Source organism: Prionailurus viverrinus, chromosome D4 (assembly GCF_022837055.1).
Source record: "Prionailurus viverrinus isolate Anna chromosome D4, UM_Priviv_1.0, whole genome shotgun sequence".
Lineage (NCBI taxonomy): Eukaryota > Metazoa > Chordata > Mammalia > Carnivora > Felidae > Prionailurus > Prionailurus viverrinus.
The window spans coordinates 93437166-93459087 of NC_062573.1; the positions used below are offsets into that span (position 1 = coordinate 93437166).

The 21922-nt window shown below is 67.2% G+C and overlaps 2 protein-coding genes across 4 annotated transcripts in view; both read left to right on the plus strand.

The window, feature by feature from the left end:
- Window positions 1-216: 216 nt before the first annotated feature.
- On the plus strand, window positions 217-4007 carry TMEM250 (transmembrane protein 250). 3 transcript variants are annotated; one of them, XM_047831083.1, is made up of 2 exons: window positions 217-301; window positions 1635-4007. In XM_047831083.1, exon 2 carries the CDS (start codon window positions 1685-1687, stop codon window positions 2171-2173), a length of 489 nt encoding a protein of 162 aa, XP_047687039.1. In that variant the 5' UTR covers window positions 217-301; window positions 1635-1684; the 3' UTR covers window positions 2174-4007. The 3 variants fall into 3 exon arrangements, with proteins under 3 accessions (XP_047687039.1, XP_047687040.1, XP_047687038.1); XM_047831084.1 differs by having other exon boundaries at window positions 231-305; XM_047831082.1 differs by lacking the exon at window positions 217-301 and adding an exon at window positions 370-672.
- A 16384-nt stretch (window positions 4008-20391) lies between these two features.
- Window positions 20392-21922, plus strand: part of NACC2 (NACC family member 2) — a 66025-nt gene continuing 64494 nt past the window's right edge. Inside the window, 1 exon segment of the mRNA XM_047829587.1 lies at window positions 20392-20498. The gene's annotated coding sequence lies outside the window, so the exon portion shown is untranslated.

The window sequence follows — 21922 nt, forward strand, 5'->3', positions numbered from 1 at the left end:
CCCACCCCCCACCCCGTACCCCCGCCCCCCCGCCCGGCCGCAGCCCTGCGGGTCGCACACGCGAACGGCCGCGGCCGGTCCGGAACCAGCGTGGACCCTCCGCAGCTACTCGAGGAGCGCGCCGCTCACAGCCCAGCCCTCGCGGGCGCGCGCCTGCGCACCGCCAGCCGCCTCGGGCACCGCGGCGCGTGCGCGGAGGAGCTGCCCACGATCTGCGCCTGCGCAAGACAGAGCGAGCCGCCGGCGGCGTACGCGGTGCGAGGGTTCGGTCGGCAACGTTAAGGGCCGCGCGCGCACGCAGGCACGTAAGCACGCACGCCCTGGGGAAGGGCCGCGTTCCGGCCGCTCGCAGTCGGCCCGAGCAGGGGGAAGGGAGGCGCCTTCGGTGTCGGCACGGGCGGAGGGGTGGGAGGGAAGCCCTACGGTGGCCGCGGAGGGACGGCGCTACGGCTCCCACGCTGGGCCAAACGCTGCCGGCCGCCGGGCGCGCGAGCCCCGGGCCCTCCGGGGCGCCCTCGGGCGGGGACGCGTGAGCGGCCGGGACCCGCAGTCGCCGCGCCATCGGCACCATGCGGCCGCCCTGCTCCTGCAGCCCCTCGTGCCGGGGGGCCCCGCCGGCCCGGCCGCCCGCACCGCCGGCCTCCACGGACGCCGGCGCGGAGAGGGCACCTGGTGAGCGGCGGGCGGGCCTGCCCCGGGGTGGCGGGCGGCCGCCGCGTGCCGGGTCCCCGCCGGTCCTCGCCCGCCTCGGAAGCCCGCGGCGCCGGCGCCGGAGGACCGTGCGTGGGGGCGGCGGCGGCGGCGGCGGGCGCGTCCCCGCGACGAGCAGGGAGCGGGCGGGGACCCTGCGGACGAGGCCGGGCCGAGGCGAGCCGCGCGGAGCCGCCCGGAGGCGCGGGACCAGGTTCTGGCCAAGCCTGCGGGAAGGGCTGGACGCGCCCGGCCGCCGCCTCCGCGGCCCTCAGCGCAGACCCCGGGTCCCCGCGGCAGGGCCCCTGTGTGATGTGTCTCCCGAGCCCGCAACCAACCTGGCCGCCCTGGTCTCACACGTCCTGTACTTGCATGTTTTTCCACCCACAAGTTATTTAGGCGACCTGTGAGTGGCAGTTACTAGAGAGCCACTTGGTATTTATTTCTCCTTTCCTTGCGCCCAGTCTGTGGGCCTGTGATGGCACCACTGGCAGTCAGCTGTCCTCTGCCTGCCGGGCACGGCCACCAGCTAACCCCCAGCACCCTGGGGAGCACAGCGCAGCGAGCATCCCTGCTTTGCAGAGCAGGGATGGGAGGGTGACGTAAACCGCTCCAGCTTGCTCGTAGTGGGTGACCGCGCCAGGGTTCAGGCCCAGCAGGTGACCTCGGAGCCCCGCAACCCGCTGTCTGCAGCACTTGGCCTGTCAAGTTGCTGAGGCGAACTCCTCCGTCTGTGTCCCCGTGAAGTGTCCCCAGTAGTGCTTGTGGAAAGAGCAACACCCCCCGCCCCCGCCCCTCCCCCCCCCCCCCCCCCCCCCCCAGCAGATCCCCCGACCTAGACTCAGTTCCGCTGCGGCCCCAGGGCTGGCTGCTTTCCCAGAACGGATGCACCTGCTCACATCGTCCCGGGGCTGACCCGGCTCCTCTTTGTCGCTTTCCTGCAGGCCACCGCCTCCCCCAGGGCTCAGCTGCTGGCTTCCAGGCCTAGGTGCCCATGACGCCTATGCTGACCACTGCCCGGACACCACCGCTGCCACAAGCTAGCACCACCGCCCCGGCCCCAATGCCGGTCATGCCCATCCCGCGGCGGGTGCGCTCCTTCCACGGCCCGCACACCACCTGCCTGCACGCAGCCTGCGGGCCGGCGCGCACCTCCCGCCTGGCGCGCACTAAGTACAACAACTTCGACGTCTACATCCGGGCGCGCTGGCTCTACGGCTTCATCCGCTTCCTGCTCTACTTTAGCTGCAGCCTGTTCACGGCCACGCTGTGGGGCGCGCTGGCCGCCCTCTTCTGCCTGCAGTACCTGGGCGTGCGCGTCCTGCTGCGCTTCCAGCTCAAGCTGTCGGTGCTGCTGCTGCTGCTTGGCCGCCGGCGCGTCGACTTCCGCCTCCTGAACGAGCTGCTCATCTACGGGATCCGAGTAACCGTGCTGCTGGTTGGGGGCCTGGGCTGGTGCTTCATGGTCTTCGTGGACATGTGAGGGGCAGCGGCGGGCCTGGCTCTGGGGTTTCTCTGGCCCGACCGGTGGCGGTGGGTGCGCCTGTGGCCGTGCTCTCCTCGACGGGGTAGGTCAGGTCCTTGTTCTTCCCGAGCCGGCTCACGGATGGGGGTCGGCCCAGGCGTCCGCCCCGCCCCCAGCACGTGGGGGAGGGGGGCTGAGGCTGCGCCGCGAAGGGGACGCCGGTGCCCCCCTCTGCTGCCGGATTTCCGCCCCGATCTTCCTGGTGTGCCCGTGTCGGTCCGGCGCCCGTGGCCGCCAGCCTGTACTTCCAACCCCCGGCGCTGCCAGGGTGGGCCCCGTTGGCCTCATCTGCCCCCGGGGGAGCCTGTGTGTCCCTGCTGCCTGTCCGGCACGCAGGCGGGGGCCGGGGTGTGCGAGTTCGTCCTGGCCAGCCGCCGGCCCCCTTCCCGCGAACCCCCAGTCCCTGCCCCAGCCTCAGGGGAGCGTCGGGCTCAGTTTGCTGAGGTACCACACTGCCACGAGGCTGTCTTCCCTCTGCCCTGGGCCACCGAATCCGCGCACGGCTCGCACACTCTGCGTCTGCGACCCTGAGAGGCGCAGGGGCTCCTGCGTCCCAGGCCAGGCTTCAGGGTCTTGTTGGTTTGCTTAGATGCAGTCTGGTGGGGGTGCGGGCGGCCTTGGCAGCTTCCCTAGATCAGGGGCCGGCCCAGGGCAGTGCTGGGTCCGGGGCAGGCCCGTCTTCTTCGGCCGGTTTGTTGACGTCAGGTTGGACGCCACAGCCTCTTCAAGTGTGGATTTCTGAGGCGGCAGCTTAACTCCCTGCTTGCTGGGGGAGGGGCTCTGGCTTCTCTTCCTCGGAGGGGTGGCTGGAAGGGAACCGCACGTGCACGGAGCTGACGTCAGAGGTCTCGAGGAGGTGCGGCACGGCCTGAGCGGGCACCGCAGAAGCACAAGCAAAGCTTCTGTGTAAAAAGCACCTCTTAGAGTTATGCGTGTGCCCCAGGGCCGGGCCTCTAAGCCAGGGACGTTCAGCCCCGTGCTCCTGCCCTGGTGGCCGCCAGAGCAGCTGTGGAGTGAAACGCAGAAATGCACGGGGGGCGGGAGAGAACAAAGGGCTGGTAGTCCAGCGGGGGCCAGTGTGTTGCCCGGACCCCTGGCCTTGGCCTTGTCTGTCAGAGGAGGACGGAGTGGCCTGGGGGCTCAGTAGTCACTGTGGGTCTCTTGGCAAGTGAGAAGGCGCTTTGACTAATCGTGCTGGGGCAACAGGCAGAGACCAGGGACAGGACACAGCCCCATACTAGGGAGTGACAGACCCATGCTTCACCCTAGCTTGTCCCCACCCCCACCCCCGGGTGTGGGCAGTGCCCCTTTGGCCCTGCCTGGCCGGGCAGTCCGGTGGCGGCGGTAGGGAGCTGTCGGACGGTTGGGTCCCACTGGAAGAGAGCCCCAAGGCAGGTGGAGAAGGCGAAGGGCGCTCGGCGGTGAACCGCGCTCTGACTTGCAGCTTCCAGATCGCCGACCCGAGGGCCGCCCGAAGGCTCCTGGTGCGCCCTTCTTTTAGTTCCCCGGACGGCAGGCGGGGAGCTGACCTGCGTGCACGCCACTGCTCAGCGCCGCAGAATCTTTTGCACTAAGTCATGCTGTTTCCTCAAAGTTTCGTTTCGTGTTAATTGACTCGGATTCCCCCAGAGCTCCCGTCGGTGGGGTGGGCACGTGTCCGCGAAGTCAGGACGGCAGGAGGGGTCCGGCCGTGCGAGGGGGTGGCGCGCTGAACACAAAGATACTCCGCGTCTCGAGTGCCTGTCAAATTCTTTATTGAAATGAGCCACCTGCATTAAACTTATTTTTTTAACATGTTGACAGAGTGATTGTTTGAAGCTCAAAATCTTGTTTTAGTCTTTAAGGATGTAACCAACCGAAAACGTCGCAGATGGCGTCTGTCACGAGTAACACTGGGAGCGTGTTAAAGCAGTCCTCTATGATGCCAGGGGAGGAACAGACGTGGTGGGCTTTGGCGGGCCCACCTCGACCTCAGAGTCCTGGGGACGCGGTCAGGATGGCAGGCACAGTGGCAGCGCCGGTGGGGGGCCGTGGCCGGGTCCACGAGGGCCGACTCCCACCAGCAGACAGGTGTGAAGGGTCCTTACAGGGCGAGGGGACGCCCGTGCGGTGAGTAGAAACAGGTCACAGAAGTGAGCACAGCGTGAGTTCCACTTCAGGGGAAGATACGTGTGTGCGGAGAAAACCCTGGCTGAAAACTAAAGTCGTGGTTCTTATTTAACCAAAAGCACATGGGGCGCCCGACCGGCCCAGCCCGCAGAGCGTGCGAGTCTCAAATCTCAGGGTGGTGAGTTCAGGCCCCACTGGGTGTGGAGCCTGCTGAAAAAAAAGCGTAAGTGACCAAACACTCGGAAAGATGACAGATGCCTGATCACTTAGCACCCTCAGCTTGTCAGGGTTTCCTGCCTTCTGTGCAGGGACGCCCGTGTCTGACTCTCCCAGCTCACTGACGAGGGCGGCATCCCTCCAAGCTGCTGTGGCAGCCAGAAAGTGCCACGGAGAGGCCGTTCTCTGCGGCTTCTGGAATCTTGTGGAACGGAGGGTTTTCTCAGAAGAAAACAATCCAAGTCATGCGGGGGGTAGCTTTCGATGGCAGAGCTGGTAACATCCCCGAGAGTGGCAGAGGCTGCTCAGGAGGTGGCGTTTGTCCCGCCTCGGGCGGCCCTTGGGGCCGGGCCGGGTGTGCACCTGTAGGCGTCGTCCCCGGCACACCGAGCCTCAGGACGCTGGCCTTCCCGGGGCCTCGCCTGGTTTGAGGCCGGCGGGGGTGCTGTCTTCCCAGGTGCCCGAGGCCTGCGTGGCGGGGGCGCTGCTGCGCCACCGGCCTCGCGGGACCCTGAGGCCTGACCCAGGTGCCGTGGCTCCCAGGTAGTGGACCAAGCAGGCTGTGATGGTGCTTGGTGAGCGCGAGCCCTCGGGGTTTGAGGTGCCGTCCAGTGAGGGGTTTCCCGCCAACTCCCACCCACCTCGGGGCTGAAGTCACCCCTGCCCTCAGCCCCTCTCTTCGAGGACAACATGCAGGGTCCCGGGCGGGTGGACGGCAGGAGTGGGATGTGAGGTTTCAGTTAAGGAGCTGCCACTCAGAGTGGTCCGGGCCCCGGGGCACCACGTGAGGCGGTGGCTGGCTCAGCTGGGGAGGGTGACCCGTGAGGGCAGCTTCTGGGGAGAGCAGGCTTCCTGCTGAGATGTCTTCTTCGGAGCAGAGCATCTGCTCATAGTGGGCTCGGCATCTTCGAGAAGAAAGGAATGACCTACAGGCCTGGAGGCTGGCCACGAGGAGGCAGGTGCCGGGGCCAAGTGGAGACGAAGCCTGGCCTGAGCACAGGTCCCGGGGCCATGCTGGTAAATGCCAGGAGCCGGAGCTGGTCTGACCGGACCGCAGAGCCAGTGAGCTGGGAGGGCAGGGGGGGCCCCTGGTGCTCATGCGGGACTCCAGGTGGGAGAAGATGGGCTCAGAGGGCATCTGGAAGGTTCTGCAGGTGGCAGTGCTGCCCCCGGTGATGGGACAGGTCGGAGGTGGGGGCGAGTGGGCCCTTGATTTGGGAACCTGGCCTGCCCGAGAGCTGGGGGTGGGGGGGGGGGTTGAGGCTGGGGCTTGGCCCGGAGGCAGTGGGTGTGGGGGAGAGGGAAGCCAGGCAGGAGGATGGTCCAGTTGGCAAGGTCGCAGGGAGGCCAGGGTGAGGACAGAAGCAAAGGGAGGCACAGGGCGGGGGCGGGGCGAGGAGGAACCGGAGAAGCACTTTCCTTGAACAAAGGCGCAGGTGCTGGGTCCCTGCGGGCCAGAGCCAGGTGCCGGGACGCAGGAGGAGAAGCCTCTGGACACTCCTGTGCACTCAGGCTCGCTGTCCAGTCTGTCCCTTTGCTGAGGGACTCCCAGGGCCTGACTCCTCCGTGGCTGGTGCGAGGGGCTGTCAGAGGGGATGGCGGCCAGGAGGGGCAGTGACTTGGGAGCTTCTGGAAACCAGATGCTTATTTGAGAAAGTCTGGGTGCCGTGCAGACCCCGGGGCAGCCGACCGGGCACCTCATGCTCTCTCTGCACTTCTGGCAGCCCCTGAGGAGGTCGCATCTCGAGGGGCAGTCGGTCCCCCGTGTCGTTCCCCATCCCTGCACCCCCCTCCCGGGGCAGAGGGGGGGCAGCCAGCTGCATGGTGGGAGGAGGACACAGCCCCACCCGGGAGGACGGCCGGGGTGGGCACGGCCCCTCTCTGGAACGGGGCGTGACCCCCTCCCCCGGGGGCTGCTGCGGAGGACAGGGCGATCTGCTGGGGCTCCCTGCACAGATACGGCTGGTCCCTGACCTTGAGAGGTCCCTGTCGCTTCCAGCGTGCGATTGGGCGAGGGAGCTGGCGCATGGCAGGGCGTTCGGTGCTGATTCAGCCCTTTCTGGGAAGGGAGCGAGCTTTCTTCTCCTTTCTCCCTCGTTGGTGCTGTTAGGAAAGGGCCTCTCTGGGCCAGCTCCTCCAGGATGGCCTTTCCTCCCATCCCCTCGAGGCTGGCCTGCTGCTCTGCACCCAGGAGCCACTTTCCAGAAATCCCAGCCCGGGGCTGCCTGCCGCCTCCCTGACAGCTCCCAGAGGCGGGAGCGCCCTGCCTCAGCAGCATCCCTACCCGGAGGGGACAGGGAGGGCGGGAGGGAGCCGCTGATTCAGCGGCTCCTGGGCTGCGCCCCTCCCCCTCACCCCCCCCCCCCCCCCCCCGCGGGCAGCGTGCCCAGGCCTGCTGGCGGCTGTGTCACACGGGGCCTCTGGCAGGGTTGCTGTGGCGCTCGCTGTGTGGCCGGCTCTGCGCCTGGTGCTGGGGGAGGGCCTGCCGCAGAGGAGGGTGCGCGGTGAGCAGGGCTACCTGGGCCCGGGAAGTGAGCGCGCCCTTGTCCAAGAGAGGGCAGAGCCCCACTCCTGGGCCGGTGCGGCCTCACAGGAGCCCAGGCCAGGCCAGACTTCCTCCAGCCCTGGCCAGTTCGACCAGCTCACCTACCACCCTGACCTGGGGCTGGACGCTTCCCCAGCCCTGGGCGGGGACATGATGCAGTGCTGGCCTGTCCTTGGCTCCGGCCTGGCCAGCTGAGGGGGGCAGCTGGGGCCAGAGCCCGGGGGGCACGAGCCGGAACCTCCTAGGGTCCAGCATGGGCCTGGTTTGCTCCTAACTGTGCTGGGAAGCCCAGAGGGGCAGGTGGCTGGGGGGGCGGGGCACTGAGGGCAGGCCCCAGGCCAGGAAGGGGCTGGCGCCCTGTGAACGGGGTTAAGCCGAGAGGGGCCTTTCCTCAGCATGCCTGTCACCTGTCACGGAGGGGGCCGTGGGCTGGGGGCAGACACCTGGGGCAGGGTGGGGACCGGTGTGGGCCTGGAGGCCCAGGAGGAGTCTGGAAAGGCAGGAGGGAGGCCACAGGAAGATGGGGTGGGGCGGCTAGGCTAGGTCGCTGGGTGGGGAGGTCTGTGTGTTTGGGCAGGGCAGGGCCCCACCGACCTCTGAGTGGCAGCCCTGTCCGTGGGCGAGTGTTCAGACAAAAGCCCACAGGCCCAGCGGCCGATGTGCTGATGTGCAAGCCTGACCGGCGCGTGGGCATCAGCATGCTGACCGCCATCCAGTCCCCTTCCTGAGAATATTCATGCCTAGTCTTGGCTGAAATGTCGCATGAATATTCATGCGGAGATCAATCAGTCCAGGCCGACGGTGATGTCACGGGGAGAAGAGCAGTGAGCAGTCAGGTGGAGGTGCGTCCCCTGTGCGGTGCTGGCGAGGTGCCCCCACCGTGGGGCCGGGTCCAGGTCACCGGGGCACAGGAGGCCGGGCCGGGGCTGCGGGCCCCTTCCTTCCAGGTGGACCCAGAAGAGGCCTCGGGGCTTTTGCAACGGGTGCCGCGGTCTCAGAAGGGCGGGGAACGGCGACCTGCCTGCCCTCACTGGGGTCAGGAGTCCTCCCCGGGAGTCCCCCGACCCCAGGCACCCGGGGCCCCCCCTGACGCCCTGCCAACTCAGGTGAGCAGAGGTGGTGCGTTTCCAGGTCTTCGCAGCGGCCCAGCCGCACCCCTGCTCCATTCTCCCACCACCTGGACCCCCAGAACTCTCCTCCCGCACGGGGCAGGGGCAGGGGCAGCCCTTGGGTGATAGAATGTGAGTTCGTTATTTACAACACGGCCTGACGGCCTGACGGCCTGACGTAAGGGTAACAGGAATTACTTGTGCTCGACTAGCCCCGCCCCCTGTTCGCGTCTCCAGGCTCCCGGATGCGGCGCGAGGGTCCCGCCGATGACACAGCCTGGAGTGGGTTCAGCCCGTGCTCAGCACCACGCGTGTGGTGAGTGTGCATTTCAGAGCAGTGCAGCCCCTTCAGCCCGCCGCGTGGCTGGGGTGTGCGTGTGTGTGTGCATGCGTGTGCGCTCACACGTGCGTGTGCCCCTGCGTGCAGGCGTGTTTTCTATTCATCCAGAGACCAAGCAGGACGGGGTGGACGGGTCCTGGCCTGGCCCACCGGCACCGGTGTTTCCCCCAGGTGCTCTCCGAGGGGACAGGGGAGCCCCCCATGGCCACTGTCCCCATGTCCGTGCCTTGAAAACAGACTGCTGTAGAAAGCTGAAACCCTTCCCGCGTTTGGGTCAGATGGTCCTGAGCTGACCCGCATGAAGGGCCTTGTTTCTTGGACGCCGTGCCGTGCCGTGCCGTGCCGTGTTCCCTCCCCTCCGGGACCAGCTTTCCCTGCAAGACGGGGGAGAGGAAAGCCAGAGCGGCCGGACTCACAGTCCGGAGGGGACAGGGCTGCTGCTGCACGAGGCTCTTCCCAGAGCGGGAGGGCAGCCGGGGCAGGTGTTTCCCACTGGCAGGAGCTGCAGACGGGAAGGTGGGGGACTCCTGATGTCCGTCCCCAGACCGCCCCAGTGGGCCAGAGCTCTGGGTGGCCCTCTTCTGGGGAAGGTGTGGAAGCCAGGGGCCGAGGCTGCGTCAGGGAGACGAGATGGCCCTGGGACAGGGCAGGAAGGCCCTTTGCGGCCCAGACCTGTTCCAGGTCCTGACCTCAGGGGTAGGTGGCCAGACCTCCGGGGGTGCGGCATGCTGGCACAGCTGTGGGATGGACGAACAGGGGTGAAGGGCTGTCCTATCTCAGGGCATCCCCGCGGCCGGAACCCAACACCACCGACGGCCCCACGACCACGGCTCTGGAGGCTGCGAGGCCAGGGTCCTGCACCGGCAGACTTCTCTCGCTGTGTCCTCCCCGCGAGGGAGCTCTGGAGTCCCTCCCCTGAGGCTCCACCCCACGACCCCCTCCGCTCCCCAAGGCCCCGCGTCCTAACACCTTCACCTCGGGGTGGACCCTGAGGACGGCATGTTCTCGTGCCCGTAGGCCCTTGACGCTTTCTGCACGACCGTGTCCAGGGTCACTCCGTGCTCTGCGAGTTCGGTGTCCGTGGCGGAGCGTCTCCCTCCAGGAGCGTCCGTGGGGATGGGCGGCTGCCTTTTGCCGAGCTCTCCTGGGCAGGTAGCCGCCGCCTCGGACCCGGCCCCCGGCGCCCTCGCACGGGTCTTCCCTGGGCGTTCCCGGCTGCGCCTCCGAGGCCCGCTTCCGGGCAGTGTGTGCCCGGCCCTCACCTGTGTCCTGCAGGCGGCACAGAGTGTCCCCCAGCTGCTGCGCCCGCCCTGGCGTGACCGGGCCAGGCTCTGCCGTCCCTCCCGGGAGGAGGGGAGCCCGCGAAGCCACCCCGCGCCTCAGCCTTCTTGGGAGCAGGAAGCCACAGCTGCTGTGCAGCTGCACAAAGCGGTGGAAATTTAGGACAAAAGAGGAAGGAGATGGGAGCATCCGATTTAAACTGAGGGGAGGCGCGCAGAAGCCGAAGCGGTGCTGCCCTAATTCACGTGCGCGGAGAGCCACCAAGTCCGCCGCCGCTGACGCGGAACCAAAATACTCACCCGGTTTCCTTCTGTGTAAGGGATCCAAACTCGCCTCCGAGGACTCACAGATGTCCCCGGGCCCCGTGGGGCGCGGCCTCAGATGGCCCCGGTGCACAGCAGTCCCCCTCCGGCCGCAGGGCCCCGGGGCGCTGGTCCGGCTGCAGAAGGGGGTCAGGCGGAAGCAGAGGCTGGGGGAGCTGGGGGGGGGGGCAGGCGAGCTCAGCAGTCTCCAGCTGCCGCCTGAGGACCCACTCTCAGCGGAGCCGCGGGGCCCAGGGTTGGCGAGCAAGCCGGCGAGCGGAGGGGGCGAGCCCCAGCCCCAGCGCCGAGCTGCCGGGCCGCCCCCCCCCCCCCCCCAGCCTGGAGCGGGGTCTGTGTGCCGACACCAACTAAGCCAGTGCCAGCAGAGGAAAAGCCCGTCTCTGCCAGGGTGGCCGCGGTGCAGGCTGACAAGCCGCGACCCCTCAGGGAAGTTTAGGAACGTCTGGTTCTTACTGTGCCTCAGTCACATGCTCCAACCGACCAGAACGAGCCTGCTCTGCCTGGGTTTGGGAGAGGTGGCTTCTACGATCCAGAGGATTCAACCCAGCTGTCTGTCCGGGCCTTTGGCGGAATGCCCAGGGGAAACCCCTCCCCTGCGCAGCTTTGGAGGGGAGTCAAGGAGAGGGTCTGCCCCTGCTCACACACCTGTCTGGAGCCAGGCGCGCCCAGCCCAGGATGCCCTGGCTGGGGCCGGGTGTGGAGCGTGGGGGGCGGGGCGGGGGCAGGTTCCACCACCAGCAGGGGCCGGGACCCCACACCCTCAAGCACCTTCGGCCTTTCTGTTCACTGGGGAGACACTCTCGACCTGGCTCCTGCCTCCCCTGATGTGTCGTTCTCTCTCTCTCGAATAAATAAACTGAAAAGACAAGGAGGTACCTGGACCCAGTGGCCACAGGGCTGTGGCAGTTCCCCGGTGGGGCAGGGGTTCCAGCAGCCATGGGGACGTGTCACCAGCACGTAGGCCAGGCCTGAGCTAAGGCCACACCTGGTGACCGGAAGGCCCACTCTGGCCCTTCCCCCAGGCTGACCGCCTCATGTGGGCAGCCCGAATCTGAACCACCAGGGCCTCGCCCAGAATCCTCCAGGACGGGGGCGCCTGGGTGGCTCAGTTGGTTAAGCATCTGACTTTTGATTCGCTCACTCTCTCTCTGCTCCTCAGTCCCTCTCTCAAAATTAATAAACATTGAAAAAAAAAGAAGAAGAATTTTCCAGGACAAAAGACAGGTGACGAGGATGATGGCCACGGCCAGCAGGGACCAGGGCCCTGGTGTCCACCGGGCAGGGCTGGATTCAGTCTCCCCTGCAGCCCCAGTCACCACCCAGAGCAGACAGTCGGGTCCTCGAGGGGCAGGGCTGCCCCCCCCCCCCCCCACCGTCTGTCACTTTTGGCTTTTTTCCCTGGGGAAGCCCAGACCGTGGCCATCTGAGGGGACCCCACAGACCACAGGGCAATTCTGGGACACGTGACCGCATGGCCACACACAGGCAGGGACGAGGGACAGCACACATCCCTTTCTCCTCCGGGGGGGGGTAGGGGGCGAGGTTGTGAGCAGGAGGACCCTGCCTGGGACAGCCACATGGAGTGACTGCAGGGGCTCGCTCCATGGGCCCTCCTGCCAGCCTCTCCCGGTCGATGACTAGCTGTGGGTCATGGGCTCCCCCTGCCCTCCAGAGCCCTGGAGAGTCTACGTGAGGTGTGTCACCTGGGTCAGGGCTTGGAGCACAGAGGCCCGGGGCCTCCTCTGTGCTGCCCGTCTGAGCAGAGAGCAGGCCCGAGACCCCTTGCCGGGGAACTCGGACGTCTTGCGAGCCAGAATGGCAGTGGAGGGAGAGGAGGAGTGGGAGCCACAGCCGGGGGGGCCCATCACCCCGCCATGCTCCACAGCACCCCCAGGGGCCCGTCCGGGGGGTAGGCCACACCTGCGGTGGGCCCAGGAGCAGGGCTGCTGGGGGCTTGGAGGAGGCGTGCCCCTCGAGGCCACTCTGCTCCCAGCCGTGGGGCTCAGGGGGGAGCCCCAAGGTGGGGGATGGCCCGCAGCCCACGCTGAGGATTTAGGTGAAGGCACGGAGAGGAGTCACCGCATCAGAGGACTTAAACCTCACGACCCCTACAGACAAGGTGAAGCGGCCCTCGGAGAGGCAGCGGGGCATGGAGAGGAGGGTCCAGCGGGTCGGAGGGCAAGAGAGCAGAGCGGATGTGTCCCCTCCTAACCCCAAGGGGAGGGCTCTGCTGGTGGGCACACCCGGGCCCACGGCGCTGGCCCCACCACCTCTGGCTGAATGGCTTTAGTCTCTCCGTGCCTCCAGACCAGCAAGCGCCTGGCTTTCCTCACAGGACCAGACCCAGATTTGAATCTGAGGGGCCCAGCTGCCCTCTAGCTGCCTGACAGTGGGTGAAAGCTCCTGGCGAAAGAGCCTGCACGTGCAGACCCCAGGTCCAGCGGTCCTGCCTGGGGACTGTGCTCCCTGGAGCCTGGGGTCTGAGCCATCACGTCCCCCCATCCATCCCCGAGGGCTCCGGGTCCACAGCTGGCAGCCAGCAGGGCCTGTGGGTCTCAGGCAGGGGCCCACGGGGGTGGAGGGCAGGCCAGGCAGGGCCCGACGGCGCTCCCCACGGATCCCGGTGTGGACCAGCACACCTCAGATCCTAATGTGCACACTGGTCATGTGGGGGGGGGGGGGCAGCGCAACGCAGATTGTGGTTCAGCAGGACGGGGGCCCAGGAGGAGGTGTAGCAAGTGGGGGAGGACTAAGCTGGCAGCGTGGCTCGTGGCTCGGGGAGCCACTAGGTCTTTGGTGGAGGGCAGTTCGACCGCGTGGCCAGACGCTCACAGACCACTGGCTTTGGGGCAGCGGTGAGCACAGGTGACGGCAGGGACCCTGCATCCCCACGCACTGGTCCCTGGCCACATCTGGTCTGACTCCCGGGGCCTCTGACTCCAGCGGGAACTGTCCAGGGGCTCACGCAGCCCACACGGGAGGCCACGTTCCCCCAAACTGCCCCCCAGCAGGCCTCCCGCCCTGCTCCCTCCCCCTGGTTCCATCTCCTGGGGTCCTCACCAGCTCAGCCCTCCCTGGACTCCTGGGGAGTCCCCAGTGGGTCTCGTAGAACTCAGCGGTCAGGGCCCCCTCCCCCTCCCCCACCACGCCCTGTCTCCAGCAGCGTGACCCTTTAGGTATTTCCCGTAAGTGGAATCTGAACACCGTTCTGCTGTAAGAAAGACGACACCCGGCGGTCCCATCGAAGGACACGGGTTGTCTCCACCCCTTGGCCGCTGGGAAGGGTGCCGCGAACGTGGGGGTGCAGACGGCGCTCCGAGCCCCTGCCTGCAATGTTGGTTCGTACCCACAAGGGGACCCGCTGGACTGTGTGCAATTCTACCTTTGATCCTGGAGACCCGCGCACCTTTCCCGGCCGAACGCGTTCAGTCCGTGCGGGCAGCGCTGGAGGTGAGTCCGTGGCCGCCCTGGCTGGTTTCTGGCTCCCGCTCTGCTGTCCTACCGCGTGAAGGACCTCACTGTGCGCACAGCACTTTCTAGCTTCGTTTTTAACTGACCGTCCCCCTGGCTCGGACAGAAGCCCCAGGACTGCGGCCCTGGCCCACCTTGCTCCCCAGCACATCCGTGGCCGAGCACCAGGCCTGGCACACAGCTGGGCTCAAGCATGACCTGGTCTTCCTGCTCTGGGGGCAGGCGAGCCAGCCTGTTCGCCCCCTGCCCCCCCCACCTTGGCGAGGGGCCTGGCCCGCAACCCTCCCGGGCTGCCGGAGCTCAGCAACTGTGTCTCTTCCCCCTGGGTAGGGGCCCGATTAGCCCACGTGCTATTAGCCATACCCATGGCTGCCTTGAGGGGGCCCAACCCTGCGAGAGCCACCTGGGGGGTCGGGATGGCTTCCCTGAGCACCTGAGGAGACCACCTAAGGGACGCACCGATCAGAGTTCACTTGCCAACACAGAGTGGAGGTATCCCAGGCAGGGGAATTGCAGGTGCAAAGGCCCTGTGACAGTGGGCACAGGGGAAATCAGCCGGCACAGGCGGTGGCCCGTGCGCTACAAGGCGGGTGTGGGTGGGTGGGAGGAGGACCAGGGCCGGGGAGCGGGTAGAGGCCAGCTGCTCAGGCCTGCTGGGGACTCGCTGAGCACAGAATGAGGCCCTGGCCAGGCCTTCCCTGCGGGGCTGGGACCCCGGGACTCTGCTGTCGGATCCGCTGCAGAGCAAGCCTGGTCCCCGTTCGGCGTGGGCCAGTGCTCCTGACGTGGACCTGGCGGTGGGTGAGGGGTGCCAGGCAGCTCGAGCCAGGAGCCACCGCGGCCTGCACGCCACGCTGGGCTTCTGAGCACAGCAGTGACACCCCAAAAGAGGTGCCAGTGACCACATGTGCCCTTGCGTGCAAGGCCCACGTAAGTGCCTTGCAGCCCAGTTCATCCCCAAGGGGGAGTGGAGGGACCCCCGGGGTGGAGGGTCTGTTGTCTCCTGGGGGTTCCCGCCCATCCTCCAGGGTAACCATGGTAAGGACAGAAATGGCAGAGGGACCAGGAAGGTTTGTGAGAGGCCAAGCTGGCAGACCTCCAGGTAAGTTTGGCTGCCGGCCTTCCTAGGAGGGTCTGGGGGAGGGGCAAGGCCCCTGAGACTCCCAACCTGCTGGCACCTTCCATTGTCCCCTCCTCCAGCAGGAATGCACAGAATGCTGCCCTGGGGGCAGGCCCTCAGCTCCCCATCCGCCCCCAATCTCCAGGAGCTGGGCCAGGAACCAAAGCGAGGTGGTTTCCGGGGGAGGGGCGTGGGCTGTGTTTAAGGTTGGCCACTGCCCTCCAGATGTCCTGTGTTGGGCTTTGGCAGGAAGGGTGGCCTGGGTTCGTGGGGTCCCTGCCTGGTGTCCTATGCCTTATCGCCCAGGACGGCCACGAGGTGTGGACAGCTCTTGCCCCCCCCACCCCCACCCCTTCCCGTGGATCCCGGCTCCCCTCAAAGGCTCCGCAGCGCCACCCTGGGGTCCTGGGCAGGCTTCCTGGAGGGTGCGGGCTACAGGATCAGGTTGGAGTGTTTAATGTTAAAAGGGGTGGTGGCCTCCATTTGAATCCCAAACTGGGGATGGGGGATGGGCGGGCAAACACCCACCTGCTAAAACTGGAGGCCTGGCTGCAGATCTGGGGGTAGGGGTCTGCGGCGTGGCCGGCCTCTGCCCCCGCTGAGATCCCGGAGTCCAGGGTGAGACTAGGGGCCCCACTCAAACCCTGGCAGCGAGGGGACAGCCGGGGCTGTCGGGGCCCCCCTGCACTGCCCAGTCGGCAGGGAGCAGGATCCCGACAAAGGGATGCTTTGTGGGCTGCTGGCGTGTGGCCGCAGACCAGGCGGCCGGGGCCTCTCCCGGATCTTCCCTCGGGTGGGGTGGAATCGGAGCCTCGCCACTTTGCTGGCAGCTACCCGGGGTCAGGCCTGGGGTCTTCCCTGACTCTGACATGCTGGGACCGCCGGGCGCTCACGGGAAAGCCCTCCCCGTGGCGGCGGTGGCTGGGGAAGAGCCCACCTGGGGCAGCTTCTGAGGCAGGGTTAGGGACCTGCGGTCAGTCGGTTCCTTTGGGCCCCAGTGAACTCCTCTTTGGACGCTAAAAGAGGCTTCCTTGCGAGAGGATGCAAATGCCACGGCAGCAAAGGGCTTTTCGACGTCGTTGCTTCTGTACCAACAGGCAGGAGTGGGGGGGGGGACACCCTCCCCCTGCGGTCCCTGCTCGGCCCGGCCCGGAGCTCCCCCCACCCCTCTCGCCGAGAGGACAGGCCCCTGCGCACATCAGGGGGGAAATGCCGCTTTCCATCGCTTATGGGGCTGTTCGCAGGCCGGCAGTCCTGGCCTGGGCTCTGACCCTGAGGTCCCCTGCCTGCTGCTTCCCTTCCTGCTGACTGGGTACTCCTGACACTCCACGGGCAGGAAGGAGGCACCCAAACTCAGGCAGGTGGGCAGGGGCTCCGGCCCCTCATCAACGGGGGCACAGCGCCCCTCAGGCTCCCATATTCTGCAGATAGGTACTGCCACCTGACCTGTGCCGGGCATCCCACTGGGCCAGGGCCAGGGTGGTGGGCAAGACGGGGAGCCTGTACCCGTGCGGGCAGGGGAGAAGGGGTTGTGCATGTCAGGAGTGGATTAGCATTAGCACCAGGGTTGGGTCGGGGGAGCTGGCTGGCAGTGGCCCATCTGGCTCTTTTATATGGGAGGGTCGGGAAGGCCCAGGCTCCAGGTATGACTGGCAGAGACCCAAAGGAAGTAAGTAGTCTCAGAGACAAGGGGGGGTTGGGGGGGGGTGTGCTGGAGAAGGCGTACAGGTACTGGGAACAGCAGGTGCAAAGTCCCTGGGGCAGAAGGAGGCCAGCAGTTGGAGGGCCCATGCAGAAACCGGCGTGGCTGATGCTGGAGCTGCACGAGGACCAGGTAGGGGTGAGTGTGGGGTGGGGACCCAGGTCGTGGCCATCGCAAAGACTTGGGCTCAAGTTCTGTGTGGGAAGGAGATTGGGGGACCTGAGCAGAGGGGTGATGTGATCTAACACGTTCCGAGCCATCTCTGTGCTGCTGTGCCGTGACAGACCCGGGCAGGGGCACTGGGAGGTTAGGGAGACAGGGAGCCCAGCGTCAAGGCCGCTGCAGTCACTTGGGGAGAAGGGGGTCGGACCAGGAGGGCAGTGGGGAGCGCGTGGGTTCGAGAGAGGTGACGAGGAGGGGTCCGAGGTAGTTGGGCCTGAGCTGCCCAAAGGCTGAGCTGACGTTCCCCGAAGCAGGGGAGGCAGGGGCGGTTCTGGGGCACGGGGAGCCGCTCTGTGTGGCCATGTCTCCGTGACACGGCCCTCAGCCACCCAGGCGGGCAGGAGTCGAGGAGGCGGCTGGCGGAGCAAGGCGTGAGTTCGGGTGTGCTTGCTGGGCCTCAATCCTTGTTGGAGAGGAGCCTCGGATGGAGGAGGTCGGCGTCCTCCAGACCTGGTGTCGCAGTGCACACAGACCTGACGGCTGCATTCGGTCCTGAAACCCCTCGGTTCAGAGGCCCAGGAAGAAAACCGTGCAGGAGGCAGAGTTTGGGGGGGTGTGTGGCCAGGGGAGCCCAGGGAGGAGAAGGGTGCTCCTGCTGCCCTCCTCCATGGAGCACCAGCTCCGGGGAGTCATTTCCCCGGCAGGTGTTTGCAGGGCACGCAGCCACCTGCAGGACGTCCCCCTTTGGTGGGGCGCCAAAGCCTACTGCGTGGGGGAGGGGGAGGCAGACAGGTGGCCGGCCCTGGTTCCCCGCCCTGCTCCTCATACTCCACCTGGGTGGTTCGTCAGTGTGCAGACCTCTCTCTGGTGACTTCCCTCTTCCCCCACAGCCCGATGCTCTCCGCCCCGGCGGCAGGACCACACGCCAGGCCGGGCCTTCCTGAGTGGAGAAGACCCTTGCTGGCATCTCAGAGGGGCTGAGGTGCTAATCGGGTCCTGCAAGAGGGGCCTGCGGCCACCGGGCCGGCGTATCGGCCAGCAGCAAGCTGGCGGCTCACAACGTCTGACTCACAATGGTCAAACGGAGGCAGGAGGTGCTCAGGCCCCCCGCCCTGGCTGGGCTCAAGTGCTCCCCGCCTGCTGGGAGCCCTGGCTGAGCGAGCCCCAAGGTGGCTGCACTTTCTTGCTGAGCGGCGCTATTCTCATTAGCAGAACAGGGGTAGAAACAGCTAACCTCACCGGACCGTCGAAGCGTAGTTAGCCCGCATGGACACGCACAGAGCACAAACAGACCACAAACAGGACACGCACAGTGCACGCACAGAGCACTGCGGAACACGCACGGACACGTACGGAACACGCACGGAGCACGCGCGGAACACGCACAGTGCACGCACGGAACACGCACAGAGCACGCACGGACACGTACAGAGCACGCACAGGCCACGCACAGAGCACGCGCGGACACGTACAGAGCACGCACAGGCCACGCACGGAGCACGCGCGGAACACGCACAGAGCACGCACGGAGCACGCACGGAACACGCACAGAGCACGCACGGACACGTACAGAGCACGCACAGAGCACGCACGGACACGTACAGAGCACGCACAGGCCACGCACGGAGCACGCGCGGACACGTACAGAGCACGCACAGGCCACGCACGGAGCACGCGCGGAACACGCACAGTGCACGCACGGAGCACGCACGGAACACGCACAGAGCACGCACGGACACGTACAGAGCACGCACAGAGCACGCACGGACACGTACAGAGCACGCACAGGCCACGCACGGAGCACGCGCGGACACGTACAGAGCACGCACAGGCCACGCACGGAGCACGCGCGGAACACGCGGTGCAGCCCTGGAGGCCAGCGGGCCGTCAGCATCTGCATTTAAGTGTGCTTGTGCGGTGTACTCATGCCCAGTTGCACAGAGACTGCAGCAAATCCTGTTACCTTTGGGGAACAGGTTTTTGGTCATCTGTTGTCTTTTAAAAACTTTACAATGTTTTCTGAATGTCCTCCGTTAAAGAAGAAAGACTTTGAGATTTAGAAAACAGAGTGATGGAAGCAATCAGATCGTGCAAATGTGGGAACCAGCTCCCCACGGGCAGGAGAGTGCAGACAGACGCCTCCCATGCCCTGTCTAGGGAGCCGTCACACCTCTAGACCCTCTGTGGGTCCTTATCCACGCAGGGACCCCGGTGCTGGCCATGAGAGGATCTCAGGAACTCATGGATGGCTTCTCGTGCCCTCGCCCTGGGCTGGAAGTGCTCAGACACTAGTCTGTCCCTGCTCACGCGTGTCCTCTGTAGAAGCCCAGATTTCCCAGGGCCGGAGGGTGTCTGCACAGCCAAGATCCTCAGTAGCACGTAGGAGCCGGTGGATCCTGAGGCCCGGAGCCTCTGCCCCACACCACCCTGCGGGCACCTGTGCTGGCAGGGCACCTCCCGGACCACGTGAGCACAGGCCAAACCGCAAGTCTGTGCCTCTGGTAGAGGCCCCTTGGACACGCCAGACTGCCCCTTGGGCTTGGAAACTGCAGTAGGCTGGACTGGTCTGGGGGTGAGGGGATTGGGGCCCTGTTTAGGTCTGAGTGGGGTTCTGGGGGCGTCCCAGAGAGTCCTTGAGAGTTCACACCCATCCTCCCAGAGGGCAAGGCAGGAGAGAGCTGGTGGGAGGCTGTTTTCTGTGCAGTCTCAAGTTGGAGTTGGGGGCGCGGGAGGGGTCAGTGTACGATCAAGGTGAAGGACCCGGCTTGTGCTTGGGGACGGAAGTTCTTGGACGGGCTTCTGACCATTGTCCTAGGAATGACCTTGGCTAACTGTCTTGCAGGGCTTTAGCCCTAGCCTCTTACCCCCAAGGGGTCCAGAACATTCTCTGGGAGGGTGGGTGGGCATCTTGTTCTTCACATTAACCCCCTCCTCCTGGTGACCCCACGCTCCAGATCACTGTTTTGGTACCACCCCCATTTTCCCATGAGGACCCTTGTGGGAGGGAGGGAGCCAGGCTGTCTCTGGCCTGTCCTGACTGAAGACTCCAGATTGAAAAGGGGACCTTTGTGGGGAGCTGCGGGTGCGGGTGCCTGGCCTGTTTGACTTAAAGGCGCACCTGTGTCTACAGGAGCCCGGGCGAGGGGAGGGGAGGGGAGGGGAGGGGAGGGGAGGGGAGGGGAGGGCGGGGTGGGGGGAGAGGAGGGGGGGGAGGGGCGGCCGGTGGCAATGAATGACAATAATGCGCCAGCGCGCCCGGATCCAGCCAGGCCTGAAAGCAGCCCCGGCCAAGTTCCCGGGGCCGAGCGAGAGGCCCCGGGGCCCGACGCCAGGTTCGCCCAAAGGCGCTCCCGCATCCCCGCTTTGCGCGCACGCCCTCCCGCCGGCGGCCCCGCTTGGCGCCGCCTTGCGGAGGCTGCTCGGTGCTAGCTCGGGCGCCGCGGGGAGGGGGCGCTCCAGGGCCCGGGGCTCCCGGTCTCCGCGGGTCCGTGCGAGGCCTGGAGGGCGGAGGGGGGGGCGGAGGGGGGTTGTGGGTCGGGCCCGGCCCAGCGTCCCGCGCAGGGCCGGACGCGCGAAGCCGGGGAAGGCGGCGCGGAGGGGCCGAGGAGTGCGGCCCCCGCCCCGGGACAACTCCCACCCCGCGCCCGGCGCCCCCTCCCCCCGCCGGCACCTCCCCCCCGCCCACCCGGGCTCCCACCTGGCGGCGGGGCGGCGCGCCCCGGGGCGGCGAGTGCGCGCGCGCGGCCGGCGCGCTGTCCCTTTAAACGGCCCGCGGCGCCTCCCCGCGCCCCGCCCGCCGCGGTGCGGCCGGTGCTGGGCGAGGCCGGAGAAAGTCCATGTGAGCCGGAGCGCGGGGACGCGAGACTTCCTGCCGCCGCAGGCCGGACCGGGCCGGGCGCCCGCAGGTACGCCCAACTTGGCGCCGCCGGCCGGCTCGCCGCCGCCGCACTTCCCGCAAACTCCGCGGCGCGCCCGGCCGCCTCCCTGCCGCAGTGCCCGCCGGCCGCCCGCAGCCCAAGTTCGCGCGGCGCGCCCGCCCGGCCCGGGGGAGGCGGCGCGGCCCGGCCCGGCCCGGGAGGCGGCCGGCCCGCGCCCGCGCCCAGCTGGGGCCCCGGGCGCCTCCCCCGCGCCGGGCCGCCCGGGCCGCCCGGCCTCCGGCCCCGGCGTGGAGGCCGGGGTCGGGGTCCGAGGCCGGCCGCGCGGCTGCGCATCCGCCGGGCCGCCGCCTCTCCCTCCCGGTCCCCGCGGGCCCCCTTTGCCCGGGCGCCCCTGCCCGCCCCCCACCCCACCCCCCCACCCCCGTTCCTGCCCCGTGCGGACCCCAGCCTGGGGAGAACCTGGGCGCCGGCTGCCCTGGGAGGGGGGGCTCGCACCTGTCACCCGCTGCGCCCACCCTGCGGAGCCGAGGTCTTGTCGCCCAAGCCCCTTATCCAGGAAGCTCAGAGGTGACCTCTGAGCCCGCTGCCCACGCCCATGGCCCGGGCAGGCGACCCAGGCTCTTCCGAAGTCTGCCGCGTTGATGTGTGTGTGTGGGGGTGGGGGGGTGGCATGAGGTCAGAGGTCACCTCCGGGTCCCCTCTTCCGGGCTTCTCAGAAGTTTGGTCTTGGGGCTGGTGATTACCAACTCTGTCCTGATGCCCTTTAATTAAACCTGTGGATTTGCCGGTGGTAGGTCCCCTGGAGCTGGCCTTATAGACCTTTCCCACTGCCTCCCCCCCCCCCCCCCCGGGGGCCTCTAGATCTGGGATGTTTTGGGCGTATAGGCAGTCGGGTGCCTTCTTTCCAGTGGTAATTCTTCGGACTCACTGGGCACCTGGCTGTGTGTGTCCCCTGGCTGTCCTAGTCCAGCCCATCCTGGGGGGGGTGGGTGGGTGCTGGAGGCAGCCATCCTCTCTGCCCTCCGTGTGCCCACCATCCCGTAAGGCTGCTTTTTGTGAGCGGCCTGCAAGCACTCCGCTGTGCCAGCAGTGGTCAGCCACCCTCCTCTTCCTGCGCCCGGCTGGGCTGGGCTGGGCTGGGCTGGGCTGGGCTGGTGTGGGTCTCTCCCCTGGTCTTCCCTCTCGCCGCCCCCGACTCCCCACCCCCCTCCTCTCCTCTTGAGCCCCTGACCCCACTCCCCTCCCTCTCTCCAGTTTGCCCAGGTGATGGTGGTAGGTGGCTCTCCACACTTATTGTCATTTAAGCCTGGCAAGGGCGCCAGGAGAGGTAGCCTGTGTTATTGGCTCCGTTTCGCAGGTGAGGAAACAGCCTGGCAGGAAGGAGTTAGGTAAAGGGTCAGGCAGCGGGCACTGCCTTCCCCTTCCAACGAATCACCTTGTCCCTGCTCCTG

Excerpts from the sequence above, each read along its gene's own strand:
- TMEM250 (XM_047831083.1), top strand. The coding sequence starts at position 1,685 with ATGACGCCTATGCTGACCACTGCCCGGACACCACCGCTGCCACAAGCT.